Here is an 18645-nt window from a genome sequence, read left to right as displayed (position 1 = left end):
TTTTTTCATTTCCTTTGTTAATGTTTTTTTATTTATTTATTTATTAATAATTTGGGTCTGGTTCGTCGGTTTTGACGGGTTGGTTGGTGCTGTAAGCAGTAGAGCAGGAACCCGTTTTCTGACTCTGCTTGACCAATGAAGACCAGTGAAGTGAACCACCCTTTTTAACCACCTAAAAAACCATAAGAACATCGGACCATTCATTAGTCTCTCATAGATGTCTTTTGTGGTATGAAAATCGTGCAAAATGCTATCAAAAATCCATAGGTTTTGTCAACAGAGAGTTTCCCATCCTAGTAGAGAGTATTTTGTCAATTTAACAAAGCAAGAGTACAGAGACAAAGAAGATGACCCCGTTAAGCCCAAATCCACAAGTACAGGCCTCAAGCCCAAAATCCAGCAATCTTTTGGGCTTGTGGCTTGACCATTCATTAGTCAAATATGACTCAGATCCTCCTCATTGTTTTATTTAGGATTTTGGCATATTTACGATTTCAACTTTATGCTCTAATTATTCTCCATTAACCAAATTATTCCCAAAATATAGTATATAATTAATTACTTCATATACTAATAAATAATTGTACGGTTGAACAGCTTAGCTAAAGTAAGAAACAACCAATTCTTCATTTTTTTTTTTCTTTTTTTTTTTTCTGCTTCTCCCGCTTTATACTCACTCTCTCTCGTCTTCTCCACCTCTCTAACTGTCCCATTTCTCAAACCCTAAGCGTACTCCAAAGCTCTATCAGCCATGGCACCCATTGATCCACATTCATTCACCGATTCTTCTCATCCTCTCACCACGCATGTCGCTCTCTCCCTTTACCTCGACTTCAACTCCTCCATCATCCATGGCTCCGCTCTCCTCACTCTCTCCTCCGCCTTCAACGGCGAACTCTCTCTCGATACTCGCTCCATTTCCATCGATATGGTCCTCGATCCTCTTACTCTCGACCCTCTTCCTTACCGCGTCTCCACCACACCGGATCGAATTCGAGGCACCGAAGTAGTCGTTGTCCTCTCCGGTCAGTCTTCTTTGCTAATCGTCTACTCCACTTCGCCTTCCGCCTCTGCTCTCCAGTGGCTATCTCCGCTTCAAACCTTCTCTAAGTCCCATCCTTATGTCTACACTCAGTGTCAAGCTATTCACGCCAGATCCATTTTCCCATGCCAGGACACTCCTGCCGCCAGAATCCGCTACGACGTCGTTATGAACATACCCAATTCCCTCTCTGCCGTCATGTCAGCTCGCCACGTCCGTCGTAGGCTTCCGGTTCCTGAGGAGGCTAAACATCTTGAGGCGGGGTCACTGGGGTCGTCACTGTGGTCTGGTGAGGATAGAGTCGTGGAAGAGTTTGCTATGGAACAGCCTATACCGCCTTATCTTTTTGCGTTCGCCGTTGGTGAGTTAGGGTTTAGGGAAGTTGGGCCTAGAACTCGGGTGTACGCAGAGTCTGCGGCCGTTGAAGTTCTAGATGCGGCGGCACTGGAGTTCGCAGGAACTGAGGATATGATCAAGCAAGGGGAGATGCTGTTTGGCGATTACGAGTGGGAGAGATTTGACTTGCTGGTGCTTCCTCCGAGTTTTCCTTATGGAGGGATGGAGAATCCAAGAATGGTTTTCCTGACGCCTACTGTCATCAAAGGAGACGCCTCTGGGGCTCAAGTTGTAGCTCACGAGCTCGCACATAGCTGGACTGGGAATTTGATCACCAACATCAACAATGAACATTTCTGGTTGAATGAGGTTTTTTTTAATTAGCTCTACTAATTTCCCAACTACTTCATCTCAGCTTATGCTTCAAGATTGAAAAAATTGTGTCAGCTTTAAATTGTCCTGTGTGCTTAGTGTGTGAAACTGTGTGTCCGATTTAGAGTCTGCCTTGTTGATGGGAAAAAGCTTATTTCATGTTCATGGCAATAGGGATTCACAACTTACGCAGAGAGGAGAATTGTGGAAGTTGTACAAGGGGCAGATAGAGCTACTTTGAACATTGGCATTGGTTGGAGGGGTTTGACTGATGAAATGGAACGGTTTAAAGACAACTTGGAGTGCACTAAACTGTGGAACAAACAAGAAGGTGTTGATCCAGATGACGTATATTCTCAGGTTCCATATGAAAAAGGATTCCAATTTGTCCTGCGAATTGAACGTCAGGTTAGTTGAATTGCCACCTCCACTTGGGTGCTTTCTTATGTAATCTTTACAATAGTTCTCATCTATTTACTGGAAAACTTTCAGATTGGAAGGACTGCTTTTGATGAATTCCTCAAGAAATACATTGCTACTTTCAAATTCAAGTCAATCGATACAAATACATTTCTTGAATTCCTGAAAGCAAACATCCCTGGAATAGAGAAAGAGATCAACCTACAGCTGTGGACTGAGGGAGTTGGTATACCAGAAGATGCATATGAACCAGTCTCAACCATTTACACAAAAATCATATCCCTGGCAAAAGAGTTTAAGGAAGGAAGGATGCCAAATGAGGATGAGGTTGCTGAGTGGAACGGACAGGAATGGGAGCTGTACTTAGAGAATCTTCCTAAATCATGTGAACCTTCTCAGGTACTTTTTCCACTTCCTTTCTTCCTCTAAGGTAATGGGAAGTTGTTAGATGTGTTGTTAGACTTGGGTTAAACGAACTGATAAGCTGTCACAAGGAAGAGAAAAAGGCCTAACTTAACAGTCAATTAGATTCAATAGTTACTCTTGGATTAGTGTTGGGCTAGTGTATGGTTTTGGAAAAAGCCTGTTGGCTTAGGGAGAGTTAGTGGTTGCGGATGACGGTTTTGAATTTGTTAGAGTTAGGAGATCTCTTCAACCTATCCGTCTTTTTGAGGATTTAAACTTGTTGTCTTGAATTTAATCGAGAATGCAAGATCGATAAAGGGAAGGATTGGGAATCAGGTTCCAAAACCTATGACTAACACATGTTTGCTTATTGGGTGATTCAGGTTATGGCCTTGGACAAGCGGTACAGACTAGCAGAATCAAAGGACTACGAAGTGAAGGTGTCGTTTCTGCAACTGGCAATAGCATCCAAGTGCAGAGAGTACCATGGGGAAGTGGAGAAGTCTCTAAAAGCAGTAGGAAGGATGAAGTACCTGCGTCCTCTCTTCACTGCTCTGGCACAAACTGGTGGAACAGAAGAGAAGCAACTCGCAAAGCAGGTGTTTGCAGAAGCTCGAGAAACCTATCACCCTATAGCTCAGGGAGTGGTTGAGTCAATCCTCTCTAAGTACATCTAAACAAGACCCTTTGTTATAGCTTGAGAAAGGCACTCCAAAAAAACAACATTTCAATAAAACCGAGTGACTGTAATAACAATTGGTGCTTTGAGTCGTAAACAAAATGAATTTCCTTGTTGATACATTACATTCTCCAAAAGATAGATTAGTACAGCTTACTTATTAACTATGCATTGCTCTCATCTTCCAACTTCTTGATATAAGCCTTAAGCACCATGATAACCTCAATGGCCGGTGCTTGTAAAGTAGAGACAAGATTGATGGCCGGAGACTGCAGAGCTCCGAGCATCTTGGCGTAGACCTCAGCACGAGTGGGCATGGTCTCGAGAACTTTGAAATTGTCAGGAGCGTAGAACTTACCTTCGAAGACGGCACCGGCAAAGTCATTGTCTTCAAGCTTGCGTTCCTTCTGGAAGCTCCGGTAGGGTTTGATGGCGGAAGGGATTTCATCAGTTTGGACGAAAAGCCAAGCATTCATGCCTTTCATACAAGGCTTGAGAGCTTCCCATTTGGTGCCTTCAATGGCTTTGTAAACCAAAGTGTTCTTGGCGACGATGAGCTTCGTGGTGTCGGGGAGAGTTCTGCGAAGGTCTTGTAACTGCTTGACGGTGAGGCCTTTGTAGTTGATGGCGGCGAGGAGATGGCAGTTCTCGAGATGGGACTTGACCGCTTCGACGGTCTCTTCCTTTTTGTTACGAGACACGGCGGATCTGATGACCGGGAGGCGAGGGGAATTCGAGGTTTTGGGTGTTAGGGTTGAGATTCGCTGGTGGCAGAGAGGAGACAAGGAAGACGAGAAGGAGAGAAGAGCCACTTCCATTTTTCGCTCAGAAGATGGATGAGGAGGAGACTGTGTTTCAGTTTCTTCTGTGTGGAGTGAGAAGATAGGAGATGATGAACAACTCTCTACACAAATCCACTTTACCAATTTCTTTTCTATTTTTTCCTTTTAAAAAAAAATCAATTTCTTTTCTTTTTTTAATGGAAAGAAAAAACAAAAGGGTTTTGTTCAAAAAATAAAGAAAAAACAAAAAGGTTAACCGGTTGTTAATAATAGACGGAACTAGTAACTCCGTCTACTTGAACGCATTTGTTCTTTATTACTCGAACAGACAAATTAAGCTACCCACTGTTAAATCAATCGATAACTAGAACAAACAAAAAATAAACAGTGTTCTACTCTCTTACTAAGGATCATGGAGCATGTATGTTTTGTCTCAAACCAAGAATTTCATAATTTACTATTCGAGTTCGTCAGAAAATAAGAACATATAGAAAAGATGTAAACGGAGAAAGCAAATCTCTCTTGGCAAAAAATATTGATGTATGGATTCGTCCCTATAGTTTGTGTTTTGTCGATTTGAGTTAGAGAGTATCCCAATTTGGGATATTCGAAGTAGCTTCATTCACCATCTTCACAAGAGTCACCTGCACCACCACACACAAATATAACACATCACACAATTTGTTACGGAAAGTCATTTACCAGACATTATGCATATCATCTTCCCAGGAAGTAAAACCATTGCAATTTGACATACTACGTCAAACTTATTTTTGTATGAAGTTTATAACATAGTCTCGGATTCCACTAAACCAATGGACATGATGTAAATAATAGTCTCGGATTCCACTCAACCAATGGACATGATGTGAATAAGTTCCCCTAAGAGCCATGGATGGACCTTACTGCAGCATATTGTTGTATGTATGATCAGATTCAAGCGGCAAATATATTACATACCACACTTTCCGGAACACCGCGAGGCGGCATGGAAATGTTCCTCGGAGGAGGACCCCGCAAATGTGATCTCTTATCGAATCGCCACTCTCCTATTTTGCCATATGTCAGCTCACCCTACATTTAACAGTCCGTAATGTAGTGTTAGTTTAGAATACATATGACACTGATTTACGTAAGCTATCACGGAGTTCTGATAGCAGATCACTAAAACTTCCTAAGACATTGCATAGGATTGTGTAAAAACTTGGTAGTTTCACAAGAATCTAGTAAAGAAACTTAACAAACTAAGCAACAACGAATGACCAAAAGGTTGCATAAATAATGCGACAATACTTGAAACAATTGACTCAAGATGTTAAGTCTGTTCTCAAATTTATTCCCCAAGGAAAGGTCAAACAGAAATCACCTTCAAGCTGTAATCGCATCCATAAGTGTAATGGATGATAAACTTCCCCTTGGTAGACAGATCCCACGGAGGCTGAAAGATATGGTGAGAGCACTTAGGAATACGGAGCAAAGAAAAGACTTTTGTAACATTAACAAAACAAAGTAACAAGAATAACTTCGACAGGGAAAAGGATATTACTGCCGATTCCTACCTGAAGCATAAAATCCTTCCGCAGTATGTGGCGCACCCCATGCAGAGCAGAGGCAATTGCATAACCGTACCTTACCAAACAGCAAAGAGAAGAATAAAGATGTCACTTAACAATGACGGGATTCTAAATGTGGAGAGCCAATTTATGAATTAAGATTTGGTTTCCAGTGCTAACATTTCCAGCACCCATCCAAATGCCTTATCAGTCTCTGGATCGTTTTTCATTGTCAGCGAGACATTCATCCATGTAGGAGCAATCTTTTCAAGTGATTCCTGCATAAGAACGTAAGTGCATGTCAACATCAAGTTAAATGCATAAACAGAACAAACAAAACATGTTCCTGAACACCAACATCACATCCAGCTAAAAGCCTCTGGACATCTTTGGGGACCAAGACAAATGTGTGAGACAGAAATAACACACAATCAATCATTTTAGTACAGACAATCTCACCTTGCTTATGATAACAGGAGAGTTTCCAATGGGATCAATATTTGTTACCGGTCCCATCCCCACTGGATAATACTTCCTAACTATGTTTTCGTACTTTTCAGGTGTAATATAGAAAAACGGAAAAGCAGCTGGGAAACCTCCAACAGCCAAATTGGGGAGGGGATTAACAAATATGTGATCAGGCTCTGCCATGAGCACATAGCTGCACCAACATTAAAGTGCATGAGACTTGGCAAACAGTAGAATGGTTGTTGAAAAAGTGGGAAACAGGACTTACTCTTCCTCGATGGTAGCTCTTTCAAGCCATTGCACGAACGCCCATGGTCTGTTCAAGACAACATAACCCTATATAGAGGATCACAAAAAGAGTGATTCAGTGATAAACCATCAACAAGACAGAGACCAAGTGGAGAAAAGGGAGTAGATAAAATTGTTACCCGATCAAGACCTGGGGGAAGAGGATCAACCACAAATGTAGGCATTTCATCCATCAAGTTATCGGGATTACCCGAATGCAAAATGCGAGTGAAGCCTCCCATATCTGAACCAGGAAGAGCTTTCTTCTGCTTGTACCAATAATACATGATACGACACTGCCACTTATTATAAGGTGCATCTGTGGCTGTTAGGGCAACATGAAAAGGTGCTGGCGAAGCCTTGGCCTTTCTAATATTTAGAGGCATCTGAACAACAGGATCGATAAGTGGACTTCCATCTGAATTACTCACACCAGATCTATTGTGAACTATAAGTGTCAGAAGATTATATGTGACAACAAAGAACCCGAACCCCAACAAAAACAGAAGCAAGCCCGATGCTTTACCCATTTGTTTATCCTCAAATCAAAAACTAAATTACAAAAACCAACTTAACGGTGTGATTCTACTACTGCCTTCAAAGCTCAGCAGCATAGATTCATAGCAATGAAACCCTTGGAGCTCACAAAACTGATTCCTGCAACCAAAGGTGATGATTCAATAAGAATCGTGACAAGCTAAGCTGATGCAACTTTGCAAAATGAGAGAACCCAGCCACCAAAAATGTCGAATTTATTTAAAAAAGAAACGAATAAACCGGGTAAAGTTGTAGAAATGCAACAATTTAGAGCCCGATTAAACAGATCAATCATACGGGAAAGAGAGTGTGGGTTTCGAAAAGATCTGAGGAAGCAGAACCCTACAACGATCAGAAGAAGCAAATATCTGAGTGTGATAAACAGTAATAAGAATTTGAAGCTTACAGATTCGTAGAGAGGGAGGTGTCGCCGGAGAAGAATAAGAGATCGGAGAGGAGTATAATATATATATATATATATATATATATAATTAATGTGAAGCTGGGTTGACTAACGGTGCGTCATCAACGAATTAACAAACACACGTCGAATAACAAAAACTATTCGACGAAATGGTGTTGGGATCGTGCCAATTAGAAGAAATTTATGCCGATGGCTTTTGAAATAAATCAAATACTATTTTATAGCAAACTTACAAAAACCATCAAAACAGAAAGAAAAAAAATTCAGGAAGTGCTAGTGTGTGCATACCACGTTTTTTTAATACGTGAATCACTTAAATTGCCAACGAATTCGTAACACTTATTAGTAGTAGGTGCCAAAATGATTGGAAATTACTGTCGTTGGAGTGATTACTACACGAAATCGTGGTCGAAAGATTCACTAATCTTATAACTGCGATTTCAGTTATGGTTGTTGTCTGTGTGGTCGTTGTAATTGATAAGAAAATATCACTATTATGGTGATTCACATTGCTTGTAGAAGACTTGGCAATATAGCTTAAAGATGGGCAGGCAATACAGGTTGCGTTTTTGGGTTTTACGTCACTCCGTTTGATTTGATTTTACGACCTATCTCTACTTAATATTCTGAGTTTTTGTTACGTTTGAAATTGTGCTCCTCGCAAGAATCTGATCGTAGCTGTCACTTTAGGCTCCGCGCTCAAAAGCATACGATACTCATGAGACACTTTTGAGTAGGTTGAAAGAACATTTCGTGATGGGTACCTTACACGCCTTTTCACTTCTCTTTCTAATTTGTTTATTGTATTGAATCATTGAATTGTGCCTTTTTCTCTAATTCTCTATCAATAGTGTTCCCACAAAAGAAGACTACTGACTGATAGAACAATGAAACATGCATCAGTATTATACAACCATACACATTAGCTTCATGTAAAAGAAAGTAACAAAACAAAAAATCGCAATGTGGTTCGAAAGAGTCAAATCTCCCTCCAAAACAAAATTTATTTAATATAAGAAAACAAAATTTAAATCTCCCGTTGCTCCTCTAATTTTATGGGAAAATATTTCATCAATACCTTTTCTTATGTTAAGTCTGTAACTGCAAAAAATTAAGAACATAAAAAGAAAGCCGAGGCTTTATAGTGACTGCGGGATTTAGTACTTAGGCACCTCCAGATCCGTACTTCTTGCCGAAGACGATTAACTGCAGTTTGTCGTAGCCAGCAAGCACACCAGCACCTGCAATGGCACGCAGGACGTTGGCACCTGCACCCTTGAACAGTGACTTGGCTCCTTCGTTCTTCAGGATCTGTTGGAAGGCGTCCATTGAGCTCTTGTACTTCACTGCTTCACCTGATGTCATCATCATTCTTCTACGGACTGTGTCAATCGGGTAGGATGCAAGACCTGCACCATTGGTGATGAGCCATCCAAGAGCAAAACTAGCGAAGAAGCTGTCCTGGAATATCCGGTAAGGAAAAAGACACAACAACGTTAGAATCAAACAAGACATGATCCTAAACTTCTGAAGATGTAAGAGAATAGGTCCCAAACGAACCTGCATGTCTCCAGTGAGGAGAACAGGCTTCACAGAGTCGTACAGTCCAAAGTAGAGACCACGGTAGACAATAATACCAGCACAGGAGATGTTGAATCCACGGTAAAGTCCAGCAATACCATCGGACTTGAGGGTTTTCTTGTAAACATCAACAAGACCATTAAACTGCCTTTCACCTCCCTTCTTGGCAGACTTAGAGTCATTGGCAAGACGGGTACGTGCATAGTCAAGAGAGTACACAAAGAGGAGGGAAGAGGCACCAGCACCACCTCCAGATGCCAAGTTACCAGCAAACCACTTCCAATAGCCATCCCTGTCTTTCTTGAAGTTGAAAAGCCTCTTAAAGTAATCTTTGAATGCAAAGTTCAAGGCCTAGCAAGTGAGATATATAGATCAGTAACCAATGCACATTACTAGCATTTTCTATGGAGGAAAGAAGTGAAACTTAACTAACCTGAGTGGGGAAGTATCGGATAACATTAGCAGTGTTTCCTCTCCACAAAGAACCAAAACCCTCATCCTTAATAGTCCTGCCGAAACAGTCACCAATACCTTTGTAGGGCTCAGAGAGCCTGCCAGCCTTGAGCATCTCATCCTGGTTTTGAATCAAAAGCTTGACACGCTCAATGGGAGCAGCAGCAGTTTTTGAGACAGCCGCAGAAACACCACCCATCAGGAAATCAATAGCAAAGTTAGTGAATCCTTTCTCTCCTGGAGCCTGGACAAAGACAGGGGAAGTAGTAGTTGCAATTCGGGATGCGGCCACAAGAGGAGACTGAAAAGCAGCATTAGAGTAGTTTCCGTATGATGCTCGCCTTTGGAATGTAGCAGGGCTCTGAAAAGCAGAAGCATAACCCTGAACATCCTGAGAAACACTCGAACGCAAGAATTGGCCAGAAGCCTTCTGCAGAATCGTGGGGTGCTGCGTCTGTTCAACCATTTTGACCTCTACAAAATGTAAACATAACATCAGTGAAACTATAAGACATGGACAATGCTGTAAACTGCAGCAAAAGCATTTGTGCGTCAAAAAGTGAAACATTAATCCACCATAAACATAACAAAGGCTATATAGGTAGAATAACGCCAATAGATCCATACATTAGCAACAAAAAGGCGTAAGAACATATAAGCAATAGAGCCAAATCATTTCCGAAAATTACACAGGCAGATCTCTATTGTGTGGAAACATTCACACTCAAACATGTGTTTAAATCCTGAATTACGCATGGAAAGCATCAGATCACGTCAATACAAAACGAAACACTACCGTCATATTTACCTTGTTTGATATACAGGGACTGTGGAACAGATAAATAAAAATCAAATGAAGAAAAGGGAGAATCAACGAGAGATTTAAATAAAGCGAGAGATTAACCAAAATTACCAGAGAAAAAAACCGATGGCAAAGCGAAACAGAGGGAGTGAGAGGTTCTTCGCCCTTAGTTGTCTGAGGCGAGAGCGAAGAAGACGGAAGGCGAAGAAACCAGACACAAGAGAGAAATTGCGTTTTTGTGGCGAAGAGGCGAGTTTAGTGACACGAGCCTTTTATTGCCCCTCTCGAAAAATAGGGTCGCACTGGATAGAAATCAGGTGTAAATCTCCATCGTATGCGCTTCGATGCTATGAGAACGTTAGATCATCGCTAGTGAAATATAGATTGGTTGTGAGCCGTCGATTGTGAATACTAAAGGAAATAAATTGGTTTATGGAAAGGTATAACTGCGTTAATGACCCTTAGATTTTGCCAGCTTTTTTGGCGCCGAAAATCAGGAAATTTTATTTATTTCCTAGTCAAACTACACGACGACGGTTTAGCATTTCTTTTATTAATGATTTTTTTGGGTCATAATTATTTAATAATCATGTAAACAAGAAAAGCTCAGTTCCAGTTCCACCAGTGGCTCCTCTTGTGGATCTCTAATTCTCTATAATGGTCAACCTTGGACTTGAGTGTCATTCATATCAAATGCAATGTTCTTTCTTTGTTGTATATTTTTTTACTTTAGACTATAACCTTCATCGATCCCTGTCCCTGTGGTCATTTTTTACTCAGGATTAATTTGATTGAAGGCTTGTTCTGATGTTGCCTATCCAAATATATCTGACTTGGAAGGGGTTTGTATCTTACTTCTTCAAACTTCTAGATTATGATATGAGATGATTTTTGTTCCTTAATCTGTTTTCAGCTCATGTTTGCTCATTCTCGCATAAGACATGCTATTTTTTTTTTTTTTTTTAAACTTTTATATATTCCAAAGGAGGCAAACACGTTACACGTATAGATAAGATAGAAAACCCCTCATGTAAAACCTATCACAATCCGCCACTAAACCAGTTTTAACATAACTGAACAAGTTGATCGTTGTGGATTATAAGATGTAGAAGGTTATTACAAGGTCCATATATCATCCACTGGACCATTTGTATTATGTTTATATTTCAAACAACATCGAGATGTATTGGATGATTTGGATCACGATAGATGGTTGTTACATGATACTAAGCTATCCTACATTTTTGGAACAAGGTGTAAGACTAAAAGAGCATCGATTGTATATAAAGATGGCACTATAGCTCCCTTTTTGAGCATTATGAATCTTTTGACTTCAATTTTATCAACTCTCGTTTTTTTTTTTCTGTTACCTTTTTAGTTTCAAAAAGATTTAAAGGCCTTAATGGTTTCAAATCCAAAAACCAATTTGCTAAGCTATGTTAGTGGCTTCCAAGACTAGTTTTGGGTCGACGTATTTCATTTTTTCCCGCTATGAAAGTGTATTGAATACATGGATTATGTGTTTTTTCATTTACAATTCACATGTATACACTATATCGAAATGAAAATAGTTAATGGTATCATATATAGTATAGTGTAGAGACACAAAATGCGATTTTAGTTTACCAAATTAATGAGGTTAAAAAGAGAAAAAAAAAGAAAAAAAAAAAAAAAGTAAAAGTATCAGGTACAACCTCACAAAACATCCAATCGAGTTATTAACTAATCCTCGAATCCTATATTGTTTAGAGAACCGACCGGTGTACTCCCCCGATACTCACTTTGAGCCCTAACTTTGAGGGGTTTGGCTTGCCGAGAAGGGTAAAATTAGAAAACCCTAATCTTTGCAAATAATGTACGGCGAATCGATGCAACAGCTTCCTCCGATACAAAATCAACACCATATAGGACCCGGACAAGGACCAGGACACGGCGGCGATTTGCACAGGGGTTCACAGATGCCTCCTCCGCCCATGATGCGGCAGTCGTCTGCTTCTTCCTCTAACATTAATCCCGACTACCACCACCCCTCTGCCCCAAACAATCCCTTCGACCGTAACTAATCTTTATGGCTTGAGCTTTTTTTTTTTTTAATTGTTTCGATTTGTGATGGCTTATGAGATCTGTCGGATGTCTCTTTGTTTGATGTCGCAGCACATGACAATTTTGGGGCGAAACGAATGAGAAAGCATACACAGAGAAGGGCTGTTGATTACACCAGCACCGTTGTCAAATATATTCAGGTAATGCATTCCCCATTGCTGTTTTTACTACTTCTTCGTTAGACCCTTTTTTGTTGATTGATTGTATTTCTCTTGTTTTCTGTAAAGTTGTCGTCTTGATGTCTATACTCATATCTTCTCCTTTCCCCAGTTAAACTCTCCAGTCCCTTTTATCTCTGGAGTCATTAGATAGCATTGTCTTTATTGAATGCAAACTGATATGGATTGATTATGTGTTTTGATGTGAAACTTTAAGTACTGAGTGTATTTACTCCATATATGTTTTTGTTCAGGCTCGGACATGGCAGCGAGACTCAAGAGATAGGACCTCTTTGCAACCAACCCCAGCTGCAGCAGTTGATGTTGGATTTCTCTGCTTTTCTGAGTCATTCATTAAGATTTTGATTTCTCGATGATTCTTTTTTCCAGTTTTTGAATGATTTACTTGCTCTAACTTTTATCATCATTGTTTCAGATGCTTCCCACTGTTGCCTATTCAGATAATCCTTCAACAAGTTTTGCTGCAAAGTTTGTTCACACATCTCTAAACAAGAATCGTTGTTCAATCAACCGTGTATTGGTATATCCCTTTAACTGCTGGGTCTTTTGTATTATTCTCTTTTTGCCATGTTTCTCTTTTGAAGAAAGCAGCATCTTTTTTTCTTTTTTTTCTTAACTCTGTTGTGCTCTACTTAATGCGATCATTGCTGATTGAGTTTCTTGTATTTAGTGGACACCTTCAGGAAGACGTCTTATCACTGGCTCCCAAAGTGGGGAGTTTACTCTTTGGAATGGGCAATCTTTTAATTTTGAAATGATTCTTCAGGTTTGTCTCTCAGATAGAACTTCTGATTTTTGATTTTTTTTTATAGCCGCTGCTCCTGGTATTTACTGTGAATATATGCTGCCACTTTCAGGCACATGATCAACCTATAAGATCAATGGTATGGAGCCACAATGACAATTATATGGTTTCTGGTGATGATGGAGGCACAATAAAGTAATTTTTTTCAGTCCCTAACTTTTGAAGATGTAATTGAGAAGCTCAGAATTCTATGATTGACTTTTAGTTTTCGCTGTTACGGTAAGGATTAAATTTTTTTCTTATGTATCAGGTATTGGCAGAACAATATGAACAATGTGAAAGCCAATAAAACTGCTCACAAGGAATCAATTCGCGATTTAAGGTATAGAAGTTTGATATGTTAAATTTCTTTAGATTAATCTCTCCAAAATTAACAATTTGTATCAATCAGTTTTTGTAAAACAGATTTGAAGTTCTGCTCGTGTTCTGATGATACGACTGTTAAAGTCTGGGATTTTGCCAAGTGCCAAGAAGAATGCTCATTAACCGGTAATGTGATTTGAACAGATTGGTGGCAGATTGTTAACTTCTTACTCATCAAATTTGAATTTAATAGGCCGTGAGATGTGCTTTATGTTACTAGAATTGGACCCTTAGACTACATAGAAAAAAGTGTTATTGAGATTCGATTTGGTGTTATGACATTTAAAATTTAGTTTGTTTTAAAGGCTCTAAATCGGTGCATATAACAATTTTTCTATCCCTTTGAAGGCATGTTTTCTCAGTTTCTTAATATTGTAAAATCTGAGAATTTTTGACGTGACCAAAGGGTTCTTTATATTTTGAACTCAGGCAGGCCATGGTTGGGATGTCAAGTGCGTTGACTGGCACCCGACGAAGTCCCTACTAGTTTCTGGTACATTATTTTTAGACTTCTATTTTGATTAATGCAATAAACAGTTGTATATTTCAGAGCTTCTCTCTCTGGCTGAGTATTAATCGTTCTAATCTGTGTTGTCAGGTGGAAAAGACCAAATTGTCAAACTCTGGGATACTAGATCTGAGAGAGAGCTTTGCTCACTGTAAGTGGTACATAATGTAATATATGTTTTATTATAATTTCATGTTCAAAGCTTTCACGAATTTGATCGCCTATTTTCACTTCTGCAGTCATGGTCACAAAAACATAGTGCTTAGTGTGAAGTGGAACCAAAATGGCAATTGGCTTTTAACAGCCTCGAAAGATCAGATAATTAAGGTAAGGCTGACTTTATTTGGGGTACAGTATATTAATATGCATACATGATTTTTCCGTGCATTATGGAAGTATTTGTTTGACACCTATGCATGTAATCTGCAGCTGTATGATATAAGGACTATGAAGGAGCTTCAGTCCTTTCGTGGGCACACGAAAGATGTAACATGTAAGCTTTCAAATTCTGTAATGTACATGTCTTCAAACACGTGAAAGCAGACAAACTTCCTGCATAAGATTACTTATATGTACATTGACTAGGACTCTAAAGTTTATGCCTTCGAAAGATTATTATTGTGCCCATGCTTTACGTATGGGGATCAACATATGAGACTTTTCTTATTATCCAATGGATGACAGTTCTCAATTTGTTTCTTCGAAATTTCTTATTTGCAACTATTTCTAATTAAAAGTTGTTGAACTCTTTTGAAGCTTTGGCGTGGCATCCCTTTCATGAGGAATATTTTGTCAGTGGGAGCTCTGACGGATCCATTTGTCATTGGGTTGTGGGGTAAGTACTGTTGTCCATTAATATGCTGCCTTATTTATTAGTTCATACTGATATTGCTATAATCACTTATATGGACTTTGTTAAATCATCCTTCTTGTCTACATTTTATATCCAATCATGACGCATCTACATACTAGTAGCATCTTACGATACCTTCTGTTTTGTGGTTTTTGTCTGAGGTGTGTCTAATTTTATAATACTTTCTTAATTCACAGGCATGAAAATCCGCAGATTGAAATCCCAAATGCTCATGATAACAGTGTTTGGGATCTTGCATGGCATCCTATTGGATATCTACTTTGCAGGTAGCAATTACGATAGTCTGGTTTTTATGAGTTTCTTACAGTTTCATTTTATTATGTACCTTTGTTAGCTATGCTCTTGATTTCAGAGATTGACTTTTTACCCTAATATCTGCAGTGGTAGCAATGATCACACAACCAAGTTTTGGTGCAGAAATAGGCCTGCAGATAATCCTCGAGATGTCCTTCCTATGCAGAACCAAGGTTTTTTCTAAGGCTATTAGTATCTGTTTTTTTATTAGGCATCGTAATGGAAAGAGTGTAGGTAGTGCATAATACTATGTCCTTATTCATATGAGTAGTAAAGATGTTGTGATAGGCTTAACTGGCTGGGACCTGGCAGGGTTATTTATTATTTGTATGTACTAATTAGTGTAATCTGTACCAGGCTATAATGAACAAGGTTTTGGCCGCCAGCCTGATAATTTTCAACCATCTGAGGCATCGCCAATCCCTGGAGCATTTGTTCCCGGGCTGACACGGAATGAGGGGACCATCCCAGGAATCGGAATAGCAATGCCATTTGATGCATCCTCTCAAGGGGAACATAAACAGCCTCTTCCAGGTTCAATGGCAGTGGGGGCTCCTCCGCTGCCACCTGGTCCCCACCCATCGCTTCTTGGAAGTGGCCAGCAGCAAGGGTATCAGCAACAACAACACCACCAAGGCCATCCCCAGCAAATGCCTCCAATGCCTAATATGCCTCACCATCAGCTACCACCATCATCTCATATGCCATTGCACCCTCATCATCTTCCCAGGCCTATGCAAATGCCTCCTCACGGTCACATGCCACCTTCCTCAATGCCTATGTCTCATCAGATGCCTGGATCAATGGTATGGCTCTCAGACCTCTTGTAATTTGCCCATAAGCGTGTGTGTTGTTTTAGCGATATTTTTGGAAAATCATTTTTTTCGGGTAGAATGAGATTTAAAATCTTCAGTTGTTGTTGGAGTAGGGAATGCAAGGTGGCATGAATCCTCAGATGTCGCAAAGTCATTTTATGGGTGCTCCTTCAGGAGTATTTCAAGGACCACCAAGCAGTGGTGGACCCCAAATGTATCCTCAAGGACGTGGTGGTTTCAACCGTCCACAAATGAGACCTGGCTACAACAACCCTTTCCAACAGGTCCCAGCTAAACACTATTCTTCAGTTATTTAGTATACCCGTTAAGGTTTCGCATAGTAAGTAAGATGTCTGAGCAACAATGCGAAACATCCTGATACGATTGAGCCACATATAACTTTTGCAGCTAGTTTGAATCTTACTAGCTAGGTTCTTTGGTACGACTAGATGTTGAAAATAGCAGAAGGTTCGTTAGCTAATCGGTTTTCATTATTTTAACGTGCAGCAGCCACAGCCGCCTTTACCTCCGGGCCCTCCACCGAACAACAACAATCAGCAACATCAGTAGGCAACTGTTGTATTAGTACATATGTTGTAGACTTGACCACTTCTTTTGAGGAGATGGTTTCAAGATGATTAAACAATGTGAAATGCAGAAATGGTTTTGCTGTCATGTTTTTTATTCTTTTAGCTGAACAAGTTACTTTACAGAAGTTTTAGTGACTTTTCGCATATCAAATACTCAGTTTGGTCTCGTTAAGAAACTTCTAAGAAAAATACTTTCGTTTTGGGGAATTTTGTTCTTTTAAAATAAAGACTGATGTCCTCTCTTTTTTTATGCAAAATTTATGTTTCTGTTTTGAAATTAGCTTATGTAACCCTTAAATTTCAAAAAATACGATTGATCAAGCCATATATATTTATACTAAGAAATTAAGAATTAATCGAAGATCACCCTTTAACACTATCAATCAAGTCACACTACCAAGATTACATCTATCAAAAACCCAAAAGATGAAATTACTACACACTAGTCAGTACTTAGCAGTTAGCATAGTGGTAATTTCAGATTTTTTCTTTTTGTATAAATAATCTTAAACTAATGAGAAAGTACATGTTCAGCGTATCTGCTAAAATACCACCATTACGTTGCACCAAATTTTATGGAATAAGACGAATATATAAAAACATCAAATTTGACCAAACTATTCCGGAGGTGGAGATTTTGCCTTGGAGGAGTCTTGCCGTTTTTTCACAAAAAGCCTGCTCATATCCTCTGTGGCAACATTGCTCCTGCAGAACAATAATAATCTCCGGTTATTCGCTTACAAGTGTTCAAAACAAGATATTGCATCCATTTCAGGAGCTAGTTCTTGAAGATGCTCAGAATGTCAACAATTCATAACCTCCTAAAACACAAAATCCCCTAAACAACTCCCTCAATGATTGTTAACAACAACACTCATAGACTTTCTCCATAGTATTCTAGGTTTTAGAGATAAAGTGAAAATGAAGATGACACAAGCCAATATTATCAAGTGATGGACTAACCTTCCCTTGAGCTGAGGAGGTACAAGGACATTACCCATTGTATCAGGAATATTCTTGGAATGAGGCAAATTCCCTCTTGGTACCTTGGGACGACGAGGAAGAGAAGAAGCATTCCCATTTAAGTCCCTCTTCCGTAATGTACTCTCGGCCATTGCAGCTGCAACAACAGAAGCATGGTCACTGCCAGTAACCTGTGAGAGTGTCGGTGACTCCAGAAGAAGCAAAGCATCTGGTAGCTTCTCAACACTCTCTTTCTGCTCACATCTCCTACAAACTCAGAACGGATAGTGGATATCAATACCCAAACTTGACAGAACAATGCTCTAGACTTAACTTTGACGCATTCAATATCAGAGAATTGATTGAGATCGAGATCAACAAAAGCAACTCACTTTGGCAACCTAAGAAACTAAGATTCTTGTACAAACGCAGCTATACTAAGGACAAGAGCAGTATTTGAAGGTTGAAGGTAGATTTGTAGCTTATATATGAATCGAAAAGCTTCTGCTTCAGCATACACACAAAGACTAACAATGAGAAACCTAAGCTATATGAATCGAAACTGTTTAAGAATGGTTCCAAAAACTTCACATACACAATTTCAAGCTCTTTAACAGATCATTTCATCGAAAAAAAAAATCCAAAATTTCGGAAACCCTAAATCCACTCACTTTCTATTTGGAGGAAGTGGAGAGGGCTGTCTTTGCGGCTGTGGGAGTGGTTGCTTCTGGTTTGCGTCTTGCTCCTCGGCGGCTAAGACATCATCGTCGGATGATGAATCGTCGTAGTCTACCAGTGGCATACTTTCTCCGACCCCTTGCGGTTTCTTCCTTTCTAAAACGGTGTCGTTACAGCCTCAACACTCGTATTATGTTCTTTGTCAACCCACCCTTATTAGGACTCTCTCCCTCTCTCTCTAAGCAAGTCCTAAACCCATATCAAAACACTTTGTACACAGCAGCTCACAAATGCATACGAGCTAAATGATATAAAGTTATTCTGTAGAGTG

General features: G+C 39.7%; 6 protein-coding genes across 7 annotated transcripts; 2 read left to right on the top strand and 4 right to left on the bottom strand.

Annotated features, from left to right (window-relative positions):
* Nucleotides 1–621: 621 nt before the first annotated feature.
* Nucleotides 622–3376, top strand: LOC17884523 (leukotriene A-4 hydrolase homolog). The gene is made up of 4 exons (XM_006287229.2): nt 622–1747; nt 1925–2158; nt 2243–2569; nt 2959–3376. Exons 1-4 carry the CDS (start codon nt 752–754, stop codon nt 3250–3252), a joined length of 1851 nt encoding a protein of 616 aa, XP_006287291.1. The 5' UTR covers nt 622–751; the 3' UTR covers nt 3253–3376.
* Nucleotides 3289–4163, bottom strand: LOC17884207 (50S ribosomal protein L10, chloroplastic). Its single transcript, XM_006289890.2, has one exon. The coding sequence runs from the start codon at nt 4070–4072 to the stop codon at nt 3419–3421; it is 654 nt and encodes a 217-aa protein (XP_006289952.1). The 5' UTR covers nt 4073–4163; the 3' UTR covers nt 3289–3418.
* A 166-nt stretch (nt 4164–4329) lies between these two features.
* Nucleotides 4330–7345, bottom strand: LOC17881438 (hydroxyproline O-arabinosyltransferase 3). The gene is made up of 9 exons (XM_006287975.2): nt 7289–7345; nt 6486–7002; nt 6326–6393; nt 6049–6250; nt 5770–5867; nt 5596–5665; nt 5403–5474; nt 4997–5110; nt 4330–4680 (listed from the first exon to the last, which is right to left on the bottom strand). The coding sequence occupies exons 2-9, from the start codon at nt 6873–6875 to the stop codon at nt 4618–4620; spliced, it is 1077 nt and encodes a 358-aa protein (XP_006288037.1). The 5' UTR covers nt 6876–7002; nt 7289–7345; the 3' UTR covers nt 4330–4617.
* Nucleotides 7346–8183: 838 nt separating this feature from the next.
* Nucleotides 8184–10380, bottom strand: LOC17881937 (ADP,ATP carrier protein 2, mitochondrial). Its single transcript, XM_006287865.2, has 4 exons — nt 10254–10380; nt 9321–9814; nt 8867–9238; nt 8184–8767 (listed from the first exon to the last, which is right to left on the bottom strand). The coding sequence occupies exons 2-4, from the start codon at nt 9804–9806 to the stop codon at nt 8471–8473; spliced, it is 1155 nt and encodes a 384-aa protein (XP_006287927.1). The 5' UTR covers nt 9807–9814; nt 10254–10380; the 3' UTR covers nt 8184–8470.
* A 1521-nt stretch (nt 10381–11901) lies between these two features.
* On the top strand, nt 11902–16880 carry LOC17883687 (flowering time control protein FY). 2 transcript variants are annotated; one of them, XM_023781562.1, is made up of 18 exons: nt 11902–12197; nt 12297–12385; nt 12658–12726; nt 12840–12944; nt 13095–13190; nt 13282–13364; nt 13480–13551; nt 13621–13718; nt 14026–14085; nt 14191–14251; nt 14340–14427; nt 14530–14593; nt 14857–14935; nt 15151–15240; nt 15356–15441; nt 15626–16074; nt 16197–16367; nt 16594–16880. In XM_023781562.1, exons 1-18 carry the CDS (start codon nt 11996–11998, stop codon nt 16651–16653), a joined length of 2022 nt encoding a protein of 673 aa, XP_023637330.1. In that variant the 5' UTR covers nt 11902–11995; the 3' UTR covers nt 16654–16880. The 2 variants fall into 2 exon arrangements, with proteins under 2 accessions (XP_023637330.1, XP_006287212.1); XM_006287150.2 differs by having other exon boundaries at nt 16591–16880.
* A 265-nt stretch (nt 16881–17145) lies between these two features.
* On the bottom strand, nt 17146–18635 carry LOC17883483. The gene is made up of 3 exons (XM_006288752.2): nt 18308–18635; nt 17637–17903; nt 17146–17378 (listed from the first exon to the last, which is right to left on the bottom strand). The coding sequence occupies exons 1-3, from the start codon at nt 18436–18438 to the stop codon at nt 17291–17293; spliced, it is 486 nt and encodes a 161-aa protein (XP_006288814.1). The 5' UTR covers nt 18439–18635; the 3' UTR covers nt 17146–17290.
* Between the last annotated feature and the right edge of the window lie 10 nt (nt 18636–18645).

The sequence above is a fragment of the Capsella rubella genome, unplaced genomic scaffold, assembly GCF_000375325.1.
Source record: "Capsella rubella cultivar Monte Gargano unplaced genomic scaffold, Caprub1_0 scaffold_6, whole genome shotgun sequence".
In the NCBI taxonomy this organism is placed as follows: domain Eukaryota; kingdom Viridiplantae; phylum Streptophyta; class Magnoliopsida; order Brassicales; family Brassicaceae; genus Capsella; species Capsella rubella.
The sequence above is the reverse complement of the archived record's forward strand: the minus strand, read 5'-3'. Positions and strand labels throughout refer to the sequence as shown.

Coding starts and splice junctions, on each gene's coding strand:
- LOC17883687 (XM_006287150.2), top strand. CDS start 11,996: ATGTACGGCGAATCGATGCAACAGCTTCCTCCGATACAAAATCAACAC. Junction 14,086..14,190: donor GAAGTCCCTACTAGTTTCTG/GTACATTATTTT, acceptor CTGTGTTGTCAG/GTGGAAAAGACCAAATTGTC. Junction 15,442..15,625: donor CCTTCCTATGCAGAACCAAG/GTTTTTTCTAAG, acceptor AATCTGTACCAG/GCTATAATGAACAAGGTTTT.
- LOC17881937 (XM_006287865.2), bottom strand. CDS start 9,806: ATGGTTGAACAGACGCAGCACCCCACGATTCTGCAGAAGGCTTCTGGC. Junction 9,239..9,320: donor TCCGATACTTCCCCACTCAG/GTTAGTTAAGTT, acceptor CTCACTTGCTAG/GCCTTGAACTTTGCATTCAA. Junction 8,768..8,866: donor TCCTCACTGGAGACATGCAG/GTTCGTTTGGGA, acceptor CGGATATTCCAG/GACAGCTTCTTCGCTAGTTT.
- LOC17884207 (XM_006289890.2), bottom strand. CDS start 4,072: ATGGAAGTGGCTCTTCTCTCCTTCTCGTCTTCCTTGTCTCCTCTCTGC.
- LOC17881438 (XM_006287975.2), bottom strand. CDS start 6,875: ATGGGTAAAGCATCGGGCTTGCTTCTGTTTTTGTTGGGGTTCGGGTTC. Junction 6,394..6,485: donor TTCCCCCAGGTCTTGATCGG/GTAACAATTTTA, acceptor TCCTCTATATAG/GGTTATGTTGTCTTGAACAG. Junction 5,868..6,048: donor CTCCTGTTATCATAAGCAAG/GTGAGATTGTCT, acceptor GTTCTTATGCAG/GAATCACTTGAAAAGATTGC.
- LOC17883483 (XM_006288752.2), bottom strand. CDS start 18,438: ATGCCACTGGTAGACTACGACGATTCATCATCCGACGATGATGTCTTA. Junction 17,904..18,307: donor CCACTTCCTCCAAATAGAAA/GTGAGTGGATTT, acceptor CTGAGTTTGTAG/GAGATGTGAGCAGAAAGAGA. Junction 17,379..17,636: donor CCTCCTCAGCTCAAGGGAAG/GTTAGTCCATCA, acceptor ATTGTTCTGCAG/GAGCAATGTTGCCACAGAGG.
- LOC17884523 (XM_006287229.2), top strand. CDS start 752: ATGGCACCCATTGATCCACATTCATTCACCGATTCTTCTCATCCTCTC. Junction 2,159..2,242: donor TCCTGCGAATTGAACGTCAG/GTTAGTTGAATT, acceptor GAAAACTTTCAG/ATTGGAAGGACTGCTTTTGA. Junction 2,570..2,958: donor AATCATGTGAACCTTCTCAG/GTACTTTTTCCA, acceptor TGGGTGATTCAG/GTTATGGCCTTGGACAAGCG.